The following is a 15619-nucleotide window of genomic DNA, read 5'->3' as shown; positions in this document are numbered from 1 at the left end:
TCTTCCCCACCCATCTCCACACTGAGTCCTCTGTCGTTTGCTTGTGTTCCTCCTCAGAGTCCATCCAGCAGAGCTGTCATCCTCCTCACAGCTCAGAGTCACAAAGTCTCTTTCAAAGAACTGAGAGCTGCTGGGACTCACAGTCAGACGAGCTGTGAGGGTTACAATGAAACATGAAGCCAAACAGGTCATATTAGTGAGCATTTATCAGGTTGAAGCTGTGACAGAAGAAGGTTACTGACCTTGGTTTGTTGTGCAGCTCAGCAGTGAGATCAGAACTAAAGAGAAATGACACTCAGGTTGGTTTGAGGTGAACACAAAGAACAACTCCACACAAACAGCTGACAGACCCACAAACTCGTCTCTCTCTGATAGATCTGCTCATTTTAGACTTGATGCAGCAACAAGTTTCAATAAAGATTAGACAACAAAAACCTGAGAAAGTTGTTGAGGACAGTTTGAGCCTTTCTCAGCTATCATTGGGCAAGACTGAAACTGGACAAGTCAGAGGTTTCATATCCTTCCTGGTCAGAGTAATCAGTTAATATCACACGCTAAAAACATTTGACAGTATATTTCCTAAATGATCTTCATTTATATTACTGAAATAAAAGTATTATCAGGAGAGCAGACAGTCAAAGGTCAATAATTCAAACAAACACAGAGATTCTACTTACAGAGCAGACACAGCACAGATGTTTCCTTCATCGTCCTTCTCACTCATTTGAGCTTTTTTTCATTTCTCTCACTGACACCAAGTAAAGCCCCGCCCTCTTCCTCTGAGCACCAGCTTTACTATTGGTGCAGAGGCTGTGGGGTTGCTCACTTTTCATTGTAAAAAGACATACTTCATGATAAGATTATTTTTAAAATTCTTATTTCTTTAATTAAAATTTAAAATTGTTTTGCATTGTTTTAACAATGTAAATATAAACAGCTGACCCCGGTGAGAGGTGCTGAGCTGGGGTGGGCATTCCTGTCTCCCCTCGGCTTGCCGCCTGTACAGTTCAGAGTACCCACCCTTCTTGGAGTCACTGGGCAGGGTGCTCCATCTGGTGACTATATCATCCTTCTGGGAGACTTCAACGCTCACATGGGTGATGACAGAGAGATCTGGAGGGGCGTGGTTTGGAGGAATCTGAATGGTGTTTTGTTATTGGATTTTTCATGATGAAAACCATGTTTGAACATAAGGATGTCCACAAGTGCACATGGCACCAGGACACTCTAGGTTGCAGTTCAGTGATCGTTTTTTGTAATCATATCATCAGATCTGAGGCCGTATGTTCTGGACACTCAGATGAAGAGAGGAGCTGAGCTGTCAACTGATCCCCACCTGGTGGTGAGTTGGATCAAGTGGTGGAGGAGGATGCTGGACAGACCTGACGCACCTAAATGTATCCCAAATGTGCACTTGGAACACGTGGCAGAGGCCCCAGTCTGCAAGATCTTCAACTCCCACCTCCAGCAGAACTTCGACAGCATTCTGAGCGAGGCTGAGGACACTAAGTTCAAATGGACCATGTTCTGCACCTCTATTGCTGAGGCTCCTGCTCAGAGCTGTGACTGTAAGGTGGTTGGTGTCTGTTGTGGTGGTAATCCCAGAACCAGATGACCGTTGTAAAAGGAGCCATCAAACATACAAAGGAATCCTGTTGGGCTTGGTTTGCCTGTGAGACTCTGGAGGCAGCTTATGGGTATCAGCAGGCCAAGCGATACTCGGCCATCACTGGGGGTGAGGTCACTGAGGTAGTTAAACAAGTCGTTGGTGGCAAGGCCCCTGGGGTGTTTCTGAAGGCTCTGGATGTTGTTGGGTATCTTGGTTGACACGCTGCTACAACATCGAGTAGAGATCTGGGGCGGAGCCACTGGATTTGCAGACCCATGACCCCTGAGTATTTCACCGATTTTCATTGTTTATACTCCACTCTACATTTAATCATTAGTTGTTCACAGCAAAAAGCCCAGTGTTGATTTAACTCCCACAGAGTTGATTTTAACACTTTTTCAGAGTTTATATAGGTCCACACTCTTCAGAGTTAAATTAACACAATCGAAATAGTTAAATTTTTTAACACCGTATCAGAGTTCCTTTTTTAACTCGCAAGACAGAGTTAAATTAACACTGTGTGGATGCAAAGGTTAACACTGATCCAAGAACAAAAATTAACTACTTTTTTAGAGTTGGTTTAACATTTTCAAGTGTTATCTACTAGAAAACAGTTACTTTATGACTCTGGTTAATTATAATAAAGAGAAACTAAAACAAATAAATCCATTTTATCGACTTTATTTTTGCAGTTGTGTTTCCAACTTGTTAAATTGTGATACAATGAACAAACATCAATGTTATACACTGTTGTCTGCAGAAATGTATAAAAATTAATTAATGCAGCATCATAAGAGACATTAAGCACAAAATGTGCTTTGAACAGCTCATCAAATGCTCCTAGAGAGCAGTTTGCCTGGCATGGGATGAGGCACTTATCCATGTCACCTGTCACCAGCAAGGAGGTATGGCTGCAGACCCCGTTGGCCCCAGAGATGTTGCTCAAAACTGCAGTATGACTACGATTTAAACAAATATACACCAAACATAATTAATAAGACATACAGCTACAGCCATTACAAAAAAAATTAAGATTTAGATTAGCTAACAAAAGAAATTCATGTCTAACCAGACATCTTCAAAGATGCCTTACAACCACCAGTATTTATTCATGTCTACAAAAGCAAAGTGACAAAGTATGGTACATAAGGTAAATTTAATTAATTTAATTGCCTTATGAAAGTCTCTCAACTGCATCACAGGCACTGATTTTTGGAAACTTCTGTCCTCCAGGTGGTGGTGGAAGGAGATGTAGGAGCAGTAACAAGGGGGCCATTTCTTGGTCATAGGCTGAGGACACATTCATAAAAGTTTTCAAATGTAATATCAGAACTTTATGAGAACATAGAGCCAGTGTAGAATACTCTGAACAGTCAACCATGTTCAGATATATTTAGGTACTTACTAGATGTCTTATCCTGGTCATCTCCTTGAGGGATTTCCGCTGACTGCACCAAACGTCTCAACTGAGGTGTTGAAGTGAGACACTTAGCCTCCTTGATAACATTTGATTTGAAGAACACATCCCACTTCTGCAGCAGTCTGGAGGAGGTTTCTTCATTAACCAGAAGACTGAAGTCTTGGTCAATCTTTAAGAAAAAGTAGAAATCCAACTATCATCACTGGGTATAAATCCACATTTAAAGACTTTCACTCATTTGAACACTTACCAATCCTTTTGTGTCCAGGAACCTGGGGAACATTGTCAGAATATCAGTTCTTCCGCTGGCATCTCTAATAAGTTTGTGATGGTGCTCAAAAGTCTCTCTCATCTTCTGAAGGATCGGGGACCTGTCTGTGGTGTGGTTAAGCAGGGATATGGCTTCCTGGCAGGCATCCCCATCAAGCTGTCTTTCAACAACCACATTTCTCTGGATATTTGGGCTGCCACATGAAATGTCTTTGGAGCTACTTGGTGGCACAAGAGATCCTCTTTGAATCTTCCTTTGGACTGTTTTAAGACGCCATGAAATGTATCCTGTGCTGCTTGCGGCATCATAAAAGTGCTCCTAAAAAAAAAGGAAAAAAGAAAAACAATCACTTTTTTATGGAGAAAAAAAAAATCACAGTTTTGGGACAAAATGAAAGAACACACAAGAAAATAAACATTACATAGCCTTTTTGGGTGTATGGATCTTTCAGGGATGGGAAGAGTGTCACTATTCCAAGGGCATACTCCTCTCTGATTGCTTTAGCAGGACGGTGCCTAACAGCAGATTTCAGATTAGTGACAAATGGTGAATTTTTACATAAACAAAAAAGTGTAAAAACACACCTACCCATGTTTATCAATCATGTGAGCCACCAGTATGTTCACCATTTGTCTTCTTGTGGCATCACTTAGGGTTTCTGTTGTTTTATACTCCTGCAAAACTTCTACACCACCAGACTTGCTTTGAAAGACACGTTCAACCCGCTATGAAATGAAGAACAGATAAAGGAAATTTATGGTGATATTCAGATTACCCAAATATGACAAAACAGGTTTAAAGAGTTTAGAGGCACACAAAAACTACTGTTACCTTTTTAGCAGACACTGCATTATTAGCATTCTCAGTTTTTTGCTTCTCGCATGGGATCTCATCCACTAGTATTGTTGATGCTGATGCATTTGAGCTGAAGCTTGAGTCATACTCAGAAGAAGACCATTCAGAGAACTCTGAAGAACAAAATAAACATCAGTTTCATCCTTTTGTAAAATCTGTATGATGCTTGATTTAATTTGCTTTTATATCTCACCATCATGGCAGAAAACCTTCAGTACAACATTGCCTTGTCTAATGAGGTCACTGAATATTTCTTCATCAACTTCAGTATCTGTTGCATCCTTGTATGTAACTTGGGCATCAGGTGGCAGGCAAAATCTTTCAATGACTGGAAAAGAAGGCAAAATTTAGAGCCTAATGCTCTAATCAGCCAAATTGTGTCATTAACTTATTACTTTTTTGTGTTGCTCATACGATTAGCATGGAGATTGGTGAACATATTGCAAAACTTAAAGTAAAATGGCTCACCCCTTTTACTCATCACAGATTTGTAAAATAAGTGTTGAGAACTAAGTAATTAAAAAAAAAGAATACCTATCATTCCGCCCACACAGAGGTTTAACAAATAACCAACCTTTCTAATGGAATTGATTAAAGTCAAACTGCCCTTCAACCTCATCCAACTTCACATACTTGTGCACCTCACCATAGTTAACCTGGATCAACATTTTACTGAAGCATGGAATAAACCTAGACAAAGCAAAATACAACTTATAAGTAAAGTGTTCCCCTTACTGCACAATGCTTGTCTGCAGTAGGGACATGTCTCAGCGGTCCCAGTGAAGTTCCGGTGAAGGCTAATAGGCGGGAACCTTTACATTCCCACGGCCAAAATCATGATTTTTAAATGGCAAAAAACATAAAACTTTTATTTTTTATGAGTATATGGTCTGATAATATTATTATTATTTAAGTGTTACGGTTACAACAATGTTAGTTGTAAGTACAACAGTTGCTAGCAAGCAACCCACACGTGGGCTGCTAGCTAGCACATTGTGTAAAGTTGTTGCAAAATTGACATATTTAGCTGCCTTTCAATGAAATTAGTAGAAAAAGTCACATCACTCACTCTATCAATTTAATAGTGCTTGACCAAAGATTTAGGAAGTTGCTCTTACCATGTAGAACAGCAGGAGACGGACAAAATGGAGCCATGTTCAGACTGCACTCAAACCAGGACTGTGAAGAAGGGGGAGGAGCTTATTTTTCTCCCAGCAGAGTAAAATCAACACTGGCCCAATCAACTCTGGGAAAGAACTCGAACACTGAGCACCATTTAAATCTATAAGTGTTAAAACAACACTTATTGAGTTAAAATCAACTCTGAAACATTTAACCCTGAAATTTTAACTCTAGTTTTTGCTGTGTATTAACGTGTCTCTCTTCCACAGCATGTCTTTGGTCCTGTCCCCAGACACCAGCCTGCTGATCAATCACAGCTGGTTTGTAAAGTTTTGTAGATTTTAAAGACTGTGTTTGTGAACCCAGTGAGTTTGAATAATTTGAATAATTAAAAACAACAAAACATCTTTACCTCCAACATTAACTGCACGCTATTATTGTGAAACATTTAAATTCCTCAGCTTACTTTTCCTGAAATAAATCTGTTTTCTGAATTTTTTTTTTGTTAAAGAATCACTGACAGCACAAGCCTGATGATTGTAACTGATTACTTTATCCTGCCTTATAGGAACTTCTACTCATTGATGATTTAATGTTTCTTTGATCAGAAATTGAACCTCTGATCACTCGGTGGCCTCAGTTTTGTGGTAAGGCGTTCTCTGCTTTGGTAAAAATAACAACTAAATCAATAAAGTCTTTTTTTAATGAAATAGTTTTGTTGTTTTATGGCAGTGCAGTGACATGAACGTGGAACTGAAAGGCCCATCAGTACCAGAGAAAAGAAGGTATCTTCTGCATGCTGTAGTGCAGCAGCTTTGACGTGTTGTCAGCCTGAAAAAAGTATTTCCCTGCAGTCTGTTCTTTAAGAGCCTAAAGTTTAAATCCACTCTGACACTACGAGCAGCAGCTTCTTATGGCTGTATTCAGTGCATCAGCTGATGTTAGAGAGGAAGCGGCGTCGAGCTCTAACTCCGACCCTGCACATGTCTGATGATGCATTCACTGAGTAGCTATAACAGTTCAGTACAGTCACAGCTGTTAAACAGCAGCTCTCCCTGAAACAATCTGAGCTCTTTATTCATTTTTATTCTGTGGCTCAAACAACAGCCTGCGTCTGGCTGCTGACCCTGCTCCTTCTGGTAATGCATGTAACTGAGCAACCCAGTGGTTCATAATCCAAGATGGCCGACAGAGCAGAAAAACAGAAGCTACAAATCGGACTTTCAGTTCTCTGTCTGTGGTTAATCCTCCTGTACTGCGAACGCTTTATATGATCCTTTCATCAACATGAATCACCTGCTCAGCAAAGTTTGGGGGAAAAAACGGATCTTTATTGCTTTTATACAAAAATATGTTTTAGATCTAAAAAAATAATAAAAAACATTTTTAAACTCCTGTTTATGTTTGTTCTGGATGTTCTGGATGTTTCACACCTACAAGCCAAAAATGTCCATCAGTTGATCTGAAGCAGTCTTTTGTTCTTGTAAACTTCCTCCATGAAACACTGAAGTTGTAGTTCACAGGATCACTGCCAGATTTGACACATTAACGCAGGTTTGATGATAATCAGACGTATCAGGATGAATCTGATGGCTGTTTGCTGGATCTCTGCAGCAGGACGTTCGTATGGACCCCGACTCTGTTCTTCTCTAGACCACAAATCCAACAGCAACAAGAACAAGAAGAAGAACGAAATCTGGCAGACTGACGATCAGTCCAGCAGCTCCTCCTGAACCTGCAGGTAGAAACAGGTGTGAGGTGTCAGCTGTCAGGTAGGTGATGAGTGAAGAACAGAACAGAATCCATTTCCTCTTCAAACTGCTGTCAGACATTATCTACTGCACTCTGATCACATCACTCAGACCAGCTGCTTTCTACAAAGTCTCATCAACAACATCTTTAGAAACAAACATCAACAACCAGGAAGCAGCTTCACCTCTGATCACAGACACACTGAACTCTGCTCACTCACCTGGAGGAACAACTCTCAGGGTGATGCCTCTGAGGAGCTTCCCTTGCTTTGCTCCTATCTCAAAGACGTGACACTCGTATGTTCCAGTGTCATTAACTGTCACGTTCTTCAGGATCACAGACACGTCTCCATCCTTCATCTGTCTGTCCTGCAGATCCACCCGGTCCTTAAAGGATGGATGCTGGTTATCCGGATCAACGTGTCCATCCCGGAACAAAAGCACATACACCGGCTCCAGGTCAGGTCTGTGCCACTCCATGGTGTTGATGTTGTTGCTGTTTGGAGCTCGACATGTCAGAGTGACGTTCTGTCCAGACTCAGCTGTGATGGTTTCCTGCTCTGAAAGAAGAAGCCATTCAGTGTGTTATTATAGAAATATTCAGTACTTCAATTAAACATGTTCAGAACTTCAATACGTGTATAACTACAGTGGTTACAAGAAGATTTGAACATTTGTTAAACTGAACTCATATTAAGCAGTAACCTCAGTCTCATGCAGACTCTGGTTATTAAAGATGAGACTCTAACATGCAGAGGCAGCTCTGCCTGTAAACATTTAGTATGAAAACAAATCCCAAACTGCAGCAACACAAAATGATATTCAGCAACAGCTGCTGAGTTTACCCACATCTGCAGATCTGAGGACAGGAAGTGACCCTGCTGCATGTTTCTGAGATCAGCAGCAAACCTTTGGAGTCCATAAATGTGTGTCGAGCTTCGCGGACTGCAGGCGATGCAGTGAATTAGAGTCAGGTCAGAGATGATGCGTTCACAGAGTGCTCTTCTCTCTCAGCCCATCACAACAGCAAAGCCTCCAAACCGTGCTCCTGACTGCCTGAGTGGCCTCTCTGACTGCAGCACGTCACAGGCAGAGGTGCCACATGCCACGAGGCAAGGCAGGCAACTGCTGGGTGCTTGAGGCTGGTGGAAGGGGAGCTGACAAACTTTAAGCTACAGCAGTGGGAAGTGACATCTCTGAGACAACTGATCCCATTGTGCCTAATTTACGACATTTGTGTCTGTTAGCAGACCTTCAACGAGCCTGCAGCCGTGCTCCCAGCATGCCAGGAGGATGGAGGATGCTGCGTGGAGGTCAAATGCTGATTGGTTGACATGTGGGCCCGAACATGGAAGAGCGAGACAGCAGATTTCACCAAGAATACCAGAAAAACTACAGTTAAAACTACAGACGGCAGCCACAATGGAAACTTTTATTGTTTCTAACAGTCAGTTTCACTTCAGCTCTTTGTGTAACCTCACTCTCTCTGCGGCTCAAACAACACCCACTGACCACATCTGTACCACTGACTCCGCTCCGTTATGAGAGGCCTGCACGGCTCTGCTTAAACAAACTGATAACACCCAAAGACATCGAGTCTCCGTTCTGGGAGTGAGAAAAGAAAGAAGAGGAGGAGGAGAAAAAACAAGATGGTGGTGATTCAAGCTGATCAAAAATAACTCAAATACATTATAACTTCCACCAGCCTCACATCATTCATTTTATTTGATGTGTAACATTTGGCAGGTCAGCCAGCAGAGCCGCCTGATGCAGCCTGGCTCTGTGAGGGATTTCCTTCCTCCGGCTCATTCTGGGATGAAGCTCTTTTGTTTTCCTGGTCTCTCGTGTCTGTGTCACAGGTGGGAATTTCCTCCCACCATCAAGGTTTGCAGTGTTTTCATTTACAGCTGTAAAGCACCTCTAAATGTGCTCTTCTTCCTCACTACCTGCAGCATTTCGTAGAGCACGACTGCATGACTCACACAGCAGAGCAGTGAGAAGGGGGCGGAGCAAACAGTGCCTGCAGGAGAGCAGGTTTTTGGACAGACGTGTCTGAACACGGGACAAACTGAAGCGTCAATCTTATCACGCGAGCAACCATCCGTTACCAGTACCGGAGCTGGTACCGATACTATCGGTATTTCGATCGGCCCGCCCACCTCCAGCAGGTGTTCACTACACCTTCCACCGGAACTCAGCAGCCACGCGCACACTACCATCCCCAGTGGAAGGAGTTTAACCAGCAGCGCTGCCGCGCTTTGATGCTGAGGGAATGAAGCAGCGGATCCAAAGTCAGGTTCTGATCACATGACTTACTGAGGAGTTACAGAAAAGTCATAACGAGGATCAGGAGAGGGAGTGAAGGAAGTGCGCATCAGCATCATACCGGTGGATTAGAGCCGAAGCAGAGGCTCATATACCTGCCAACAAACACATGTAACTGCGCACACTGAGAGTGCGCGGGAGCGCGCAGTAAACACCTTTATATAACTTAATAAATCTCACCTGGACACACGCGCACTGCGCTTCTGTGCACATCTGGATCACAGTGACACATGTTAACTCCGCACACAGTTTTACTGCAATAAAAGCCCCAAACCTCCCGCCTTCACACACGAGGCTCATCAACATAAAACCAGGGTGATGCCCATCATCCATCCATCATCCATCTATGCACGCTTCTGTGTTTCTCTATCTCACAGTTTAGTGTCTAACAGTTAACTCTCACCTGCAGAGGCGAAGACAAACAGGAAACAGCAGAGTGCTGCCAACATTTCCGTGTTATGATCCAACACTTATGCTGTCATAAATGTCCGAGGATGTCGGGATTTGCTGTGAATAAGAGAACCTGAGTGCATGAGTTACCTGGGTAATAACAACGGTAAGTAAAGCTTAAAGTCGCTGACTGTGAGAACAGAAACTTTCTCCCCACGTGTTATTTCTACTGCAGCCACTGAAACAGGAAGTAATCCACCAGATGAACCAGGCAGCAGAAAAGCTTAGACTAGAATAAAACTGTATTGTTACCGATGGCTGAGTGAGTCTGCCTGTTTTTAGTTTTCTTTTCTTTTCTTGCTATTCCAGCTTTTACTGCTGAAACTTTGCCAACATCTCATTTCCAAGGAAGGGAAACGAGCCAATCACGGTGACTTCAGTTATTTCAAACCCGTCTCTCAGCCCACATTGAATTCTGCCAGCCAATCATCACAGATTGACGTTTTGGATCCGACCTATCAGCAGTACATCAATCGTCAGCGATCACTGTTCCCACGCTGACAGTTATGACGTCTAAACCGTCTTCAGCGTTCAGATGGGTGTTGTCTGCATGGTGACACATCTGTGTTAGAAAGTGAAATGCAGGACTGTGAAACATCTCGATCCACCGCTCATTTCTTTAAGAAAGGAAAAGTGAAGATTATTATTAACTGAGTTTGATTAAAACTCGCTGAAGTTCAGCCTAATGTTTTTTTTTTTTAATTTTACTGCAGTGTTGGTTTCATGCTTATCTGGAATTTAATGACTACACAAACTAAATATGTGAAGAGCTCAAATATTTAATTATAACAAAGTTTATCAGGAATTACTGTGATAATCGTGATTTTTTTCCCAATACTTAAAACGCAGTGGGATAAATGAGATGAGTCTCAGAGGTAGAGCCAGATGGAGGTGTTTGCTTCGGTTCTTTGTGAGTGAGCAGCAGAAGAGAAACTGTTTGTGTCCATCAGTGCGCATGAAACAGAAATATTGATGGATTCGAGGATTTAAACCCGACTGGAATCAAGGCTGAGAAAAGGAGGGATTCTGAGTGTGCTTCAGGTCCCCCTGGTGGACGTTAGAGGTTGTGCATGAACTGAAAGAGAATTAAAACTGAATCTGAAGGTTTTGTATTGTTGTGTCTGGTATTGTTTCCAGACATTAATGATATTTTTGATTAATTCTAAGTCTTTCATACTGACCAATCAGAAAACAGCATCACTATTCCTGGAAGATTCCCCAGACCTCTGACGGGAGAGCAGGATTATTATCTGAAGTCTTTGTGTTTCTCTGATGAGCATCAATAATAACTATAGATTCTTAGAGACAGCTTTATTCATTGATATTTTTTTCTGTTGGCAGCAAACAATTTAGCATCAGTTGTATTGTTCTGTAGAGGTTCATATCTGATGCTTAAACAGGACACCTACACTGTACAACTTTGTGCATAGTCTCGAACCCTTACACAGCAGCGAGTCTGAAACTATCAGGAGCAGGTCATGTTCAGAGTTTTAGCCTAAAATTATATGGAAGTGCCACAACTTCACTGATTATTTTATTTACAGCATGTTTTCAGTATTTACATTATAGTTTAATATTTTTGTAGATTTTTAATCACCATTTAATAACGTCTCTGGTGTTGGTGGCATCGGCATCATTATGTGGGAAAGAAAAGTCATATGATCCATGAAACACTTCTTTTAGAACGCCGCCCTTTTCCTGTTAAAGGGAAACCCTGCATTAACTTAGAGACTTGATAATCAGCTTCATGTGACCATTTATAATGTCAGAGTAGAGAATCCAGATAACAGAAAGATATATGTTAAAGTCCTTTCATAGTACAGGGCCCTGCTGTTGTATAACTGTTGTTATACAAGTGTTCAGATATGTGTAGCTTATATTCATCATATATTTTCTTACCGATCACCTTACAAAGATATTGAATTTTTATGTCTTTGACTTTTAAAGGGCCATAATCAAATATGAAAGTATGTATAACCACTGAGCATTTAACAGTAAATATCATTCATGTAGATCTTCCTCATGCTGGTGTTGAGAGTGTCCACAGCACACCAGCATGAACCACGTCCCCAATGAAATTAATTCACTTTAGTGCTGAAGAACACGTGATTCCTTTAGTCCTGGGACTCTAACAGTGATCAACACCGCCACCAAGAGGTCAAACCAGAACATTACTCTTACAACATCAGTGATGCTTCTTTAGTAAAAAATGTAACTTGGTGAGTTTGTTTGGGGTAATTTTAAAATAGCATCAGGAGACAAACTTTGCTGGTGTGGAAGGCTGAATGACTCCAGGGCGTCTGATCAGAACTGACACGTCATTTATCTTAGCTGATGGATCAGATAATAAACTGAGTCACTTTCCTCTCAGTCTCTTTATTGGCGTTAACAGTGTGTGTGGCTCTGTAAGAAGCACGAGGTACACCAAACTTGACACATATGTTCAACACAGAAAAGGATAATGAACAGATAACTATGGCCCCCATTCTGATATTGTAACAGCAACATGATGCAGTCAAACTTAGTGACTCCAGGCCACACCCCTCCCACTTAGCTGTAATATCCCCTATCACCCCACCTGAAGCTGATTGGTGGAACACACAGCCTACGACTGAGCCAATGAACAATAAAGAGTCCCGCCTCCTTCTTTAGGGCCCTCTTCTGCAGTGAGGGAAAATCATCCCACCTCAGAAGTTGCTTTTGTTGGTTGTATTTGAGGCACTGTCAATTCTTTTTTTTGGTAGTCTGTAGTTAAATAATAGCATAGGAGAAAAATAAGTATTATTTTTTTTCTTGAATCTGGCCTTAACATAATTACTACAGGTGAGAAGCCGAGAAAATAAACAGATAAAAATGTAAATGAATACTAATAGGGTAACACAGCTCTTTTCATATTTCATTTTTTCTCTCTCACTGTGACAGCCTTTTTTGTTTTCCTGCAGATAGAAAGAGCTTCACTTACTGTATCAATGTCAAATTAAAAGTCTAACCTTTCCATGGGAAAAACATGCCTGATTACCAGCCTGCCCCTGGTCACCAGTCTGAGAGCTGATGGTAGGACTGTTCCTGTAAACATCAGCAGCTCCTCGTGTCTGACCTGAGTTCATGTGATGCACTTTAAACCATCTCAAATCATGTTAAAAAACAGCAATGCAGGCCGGCGCTGTTAGCCAATGAGACTCACTGCTTGAAGTTAGTGAGGAGTGAAGACAGGATTCTGCACTCGGCCTGTTTCAGCTGTTTTTAAATATCTACATTTAATGCACACTGCTCAGTGAACACTTGATTATCACATTATGAAACAGAGTCAGACATACTTAAAGTAAATCAATCTGTCTGGTTAGAAAGAAGGAACAACTGAGAATCCGTTTTGTTAGTGTCCTCTTTTTTCCTCCAGGGGGTGCTGCAGCACCACAGGGTTTCAGACGCCTCTTTCTGCAACATTTTCCAGCTCCTTCTGGAGGGGGTCGGTGGGTCCTGAGATGTTCACAGCCAAGCCAGAGGAGATCCTCCAGTTTATGGGAGGACCCTCTGAACATCCACCAGATCTCCAATATTTACGTATAGGGTTCTCATCTATTTCTTATAAGAGATTTTCATCCATGTGTTTCAACTAAATGGAAATCTTATAACTTCTAGTTTCTGAAGACAGGAAGTGTGTAAATTCCACCCAGATCCTCAAATCAATCTGATGGACAACTGGTGAATGTTTAAAGGTTAAAGGTCCAGTCAGTAATTTTTAGGTTATTTAACAGAAAAAAAGGATATTGTATTGATAAATATACATTGATCAGTGTTTAATTACACCTTCCAACAAAGTGATGCATTCTCATGAACTCAGAATTATTCCATTAAAAATACATTTACTGCAGGCACTGCGGCAGTTGCCATGTTGTCCCCACTATCTTGGATAGAGGGGCCGAGGTGGACTTCGCTGTTCAGCCTAAGTGTGGTTGTGTATCTAAAGACTGGTGGTGGTAGTGTGTGGTTGGAGGTGTGGCTGCAGGGGGCGAGGTGGTGCAGGGGGTTCAGAGGGATGGTGTGAGGGGGGGCTGGCTGACTCAGCGGGCCAGAATTAACTCATCATGTCTTTCTTTACATATGTGCAGGAGCTCACTGTGCTGAGAGAGAGAAGAAGGAGACTGAAGCTGGCGATTATACACAAAGCAGTGAATAGTGCAACAACTGTGTGAAATAAACAATTGTGCAGATGTGCCACACTGGCACCCAACTATCTCCAGCATGTCAGACCCACAGCCGATGCAGCTGTGCAGGCACTAGTGGAGATGGTGACACCACTGGCTGCCATGCATAGGGAGCAGGTGGTGATGAAGTAGCAGCAGCTGGAGATGCTGAGCGGGCTAAGCAGCACAGGAAGTAACAGCTTCCTTACAGTATCGTCTCTTTACGCATGTAGTGCTTCCGCTGCAACTGTAACCACTTCCTGTAAAGCATCGTTGTTTTGTTTCATCTGACCAGCAGACCAGTCCCCAAACTCTGAGTTTGTAAAAATAAATAAATAAAAAAAGAGGCTGTTACCTTCTTACAATTAAATAATTCATCAATGAAAATATTAATATTTGCCACGAGCTGCTGGCAGGTTTCTGGGTGACTGAGGAAGTAAACTCGTCACACACACTCAGCACTGAAGCTTTCTTTACAGTTCATTTCACTGCTTGTTGTAGCTGTTGTGGTTTGAAGCTTATTCTTTGTGTTCTGCAGTGAAATGAAGTGTGTATCGGATAACCACAACCAAACCGGAAGGAGTCAAATTTTCCATCTGACACCTCGGTGAAAACCACAGAACCACACGAGGAGATCAGATGAGGACACGAGTTTATTAATCTGCAGAGAAGCCAGATCAGCACCATGGGAGCAAAACATAAACATAAACAACCTTAATACAACAGTAAAAGTATGAAAACATGAACCATATGAATATTTTTACATTGCTGCTGTTGGTTTTGCATGAAAGTACAGTCCTAAAATGTAAGATGTGGTTTTTAAGTTATGTGATTGTAACTGGAAGTGAGAAAAAGACACAAAACATATAAAAACCAACACATGGATGGACTCTGGGGAGCAGTCAGAGAGCAGCAGCTGGACGTCAGTGGTTGGACTGGTGGACTACTTCAGTGAAGAGTAGACGACGTCTGGCTCTGGTTTAAAGTCTGAACACAAACACACACAGTTCAAACAACAGGAAACATGATTATGCACCTCTCTGCATCGCACAGTTCAGACTTTACTGGGAACCACTTCAGATACAAATCACAGAGCTTCCATAACGCCCACACTTTAGCTGCTTCTTGACATTCACAAGAGTCAAACCTGGAAGCCACAGAGCTGAAAGCTTTGAATCTACTGCATTCAGTGACGTTAACATTTGTTGCTTCCATTCCTCAGGCTGAGCAGTGGGGTTTTTATAAGTAGGACTGCTGTGTGTATTCGGTTCTTGTAGTCTTGTCTGTGAATTGTGTTTTGGTTGCAAGATATAGGTACACTTTATACCAGCAAAAGCACCCTGTGATAGAGTGCCAACCTCCAGTTCCCACATGACTGAACTGTATAAGCAGTTCAGACAATTAAGAGACTGATGGCATAGCAAAGGCCGTCAGTCTATTAAAAGGCCAGAGTAATGCTTAGTAAGAATGTGTCCTGGCAGCAGAGAAAGAGTTCTCTGCTGCAAACTTGGATGAGCAAACTGTGAGGCCAATCCAGGCGGTGCACAGGTTGGTCAGTCGGGTCTTACAGTCTTGAGTGACTGCTCTATCTACCGGTAGTTGGTGTTCATGTATTATGAAACATGCTTACTC

At 42.0% G+C, this 15619-nt stretch overlaps 2 protein-coding genes across 4 annotated transcripts; both read right to left on the bottom strand.

Annotated features, from left to right (window-relative positions):
• Positions 1-2317: 2317 nt before the first annotated feature.
• Positions 2318-5464, bottom strand: LOC115776554 (uncharacterized). Of its 2 annotated transcripts, XM_030724270.1 has the most exons (10): positions 5274-5464; positions 4730-4845; positions 4349-4483; positions 4132-4242; positions 3889-4025; positions 3722-3815; positions 3280-3618; positions 3015-3198; positions 2783-2899; positions 2318-2568 (listed from the first exon to the last, which is right to left on the bottom strand). In XM_030724270.1, exons 3-9 carry the CDS (start codon positions 4352-4354, stop codon positions 2784-2786), a joined length of 987 nt encoding a protein of 328 aa, XP_030580130.1. In that variant the 5' UTR covers positions 4355-4483; positions 4730-4845; positions 5274-5464; the 3' UTR covers positions 2318-2568; position 2783. The 2 variants fall into 2 exon arrangements, with proteins under 2 accessions (XP_030580130.1, XP_030580129.1); XM_030724269.1 differs by lacking the exon at positions 4730-4845.
• Positions 5465-6601: 1137 nt separating this feature from the next.
• Positions 6602-10168, bottom strand: LOC115776556 (butyrophilin-like protein 8). 2 transcript variants are annotated; one of them, XM_030724272.1, is made up of 4 exons: positions 9961-10168; positions 9757-9860; positions 7250-7588; positions 6602-7012 (listed from the first exon to the last, which is right to left on the bottom strand). In XM_030724272.1, the coding sequence occupies exons 2-4, from the start codon at positions 9800-9802 to the stop codon at positions 6927-6929; spliced, it is 471 nt and encodes a 156-aa protein (XP_030580132.1). In that variant the 5' UTR covers positions 9803-9860; positions 9961-10168; the 3' UTR covers positions 6602-6926. The 2 variants fall into 2 exon arrangements, with proteins under 2 accessions (XP_030580132.1, XP_030580133.1); XM_030724273.1 differs by having other exon boundaries at positions 10056-10157.
• Between the last annotated feature and the right edge of the window lie 5451 nt (positions 10169-15619).

The sequence above is a fragment of the Archocentrus centrarchus genome, unplaced genomic scaffold, assembly GCF_007364275.1.
Source record: "Archocentrus centrarchus isolate MPI-CPG fArcCen1 unplaced genomic scaffold, fArcCen1 scaffold_33_ctg1, whole genome shotgun sequence".
In the NCBI taxonomy this organism is placed as follows: domain Eukaryota; kingdom Metazoa; phylum Chordata; class Actinopteri; order Cichliformes; family Cichlidae; genus Archocentrus; species Archocentrus centrarchus.
Note: the sequence above shows the minus strand (reverse complement) of the source record. Positions and strands in the feature narration are given on the sequence as shown.

Coding starts and splice junctions, on each gene's coding strand:
- LOC115776554 (XM_030724270.1), bottom strand. Junction 4,026..4,131: donor ATGCAGTGTCTGCTAAAAAG/GTAACAGTAGTT, acceptor TTCATTTCATAG/CGGGTTGAACGTGTCTTTCA. Junction 3,816..3,888: donor CACATGATTGATAAACATGG/GTAGGTGTGTTT, acceptor ATCTGCTGTTAG/GCACCGTCCTGCTAAAGCAA.
- LOC115776556 (XM_030724272.1), bottom strand. CDS start 9,802: ATGTTGGCAGCACTCTGCTGTTTCCTGTTTGTCTTCGCCTCTGCAG. Junction 7,589..9,756: donor GTTTGTCTTCGCCTCTGCAG/GTGAGAGTTAAC, acceptor TTCTTCTTTCAG/AGCAGGAAACCATCACAGCT. Junction 7,013..7,249: donor CCTGAGAGTTGTTCCTCCAG/GTGAGTGAGCAG, acceptor TTCTACCTGCAG/GTTCAGGAGGAGCTGCTGGA.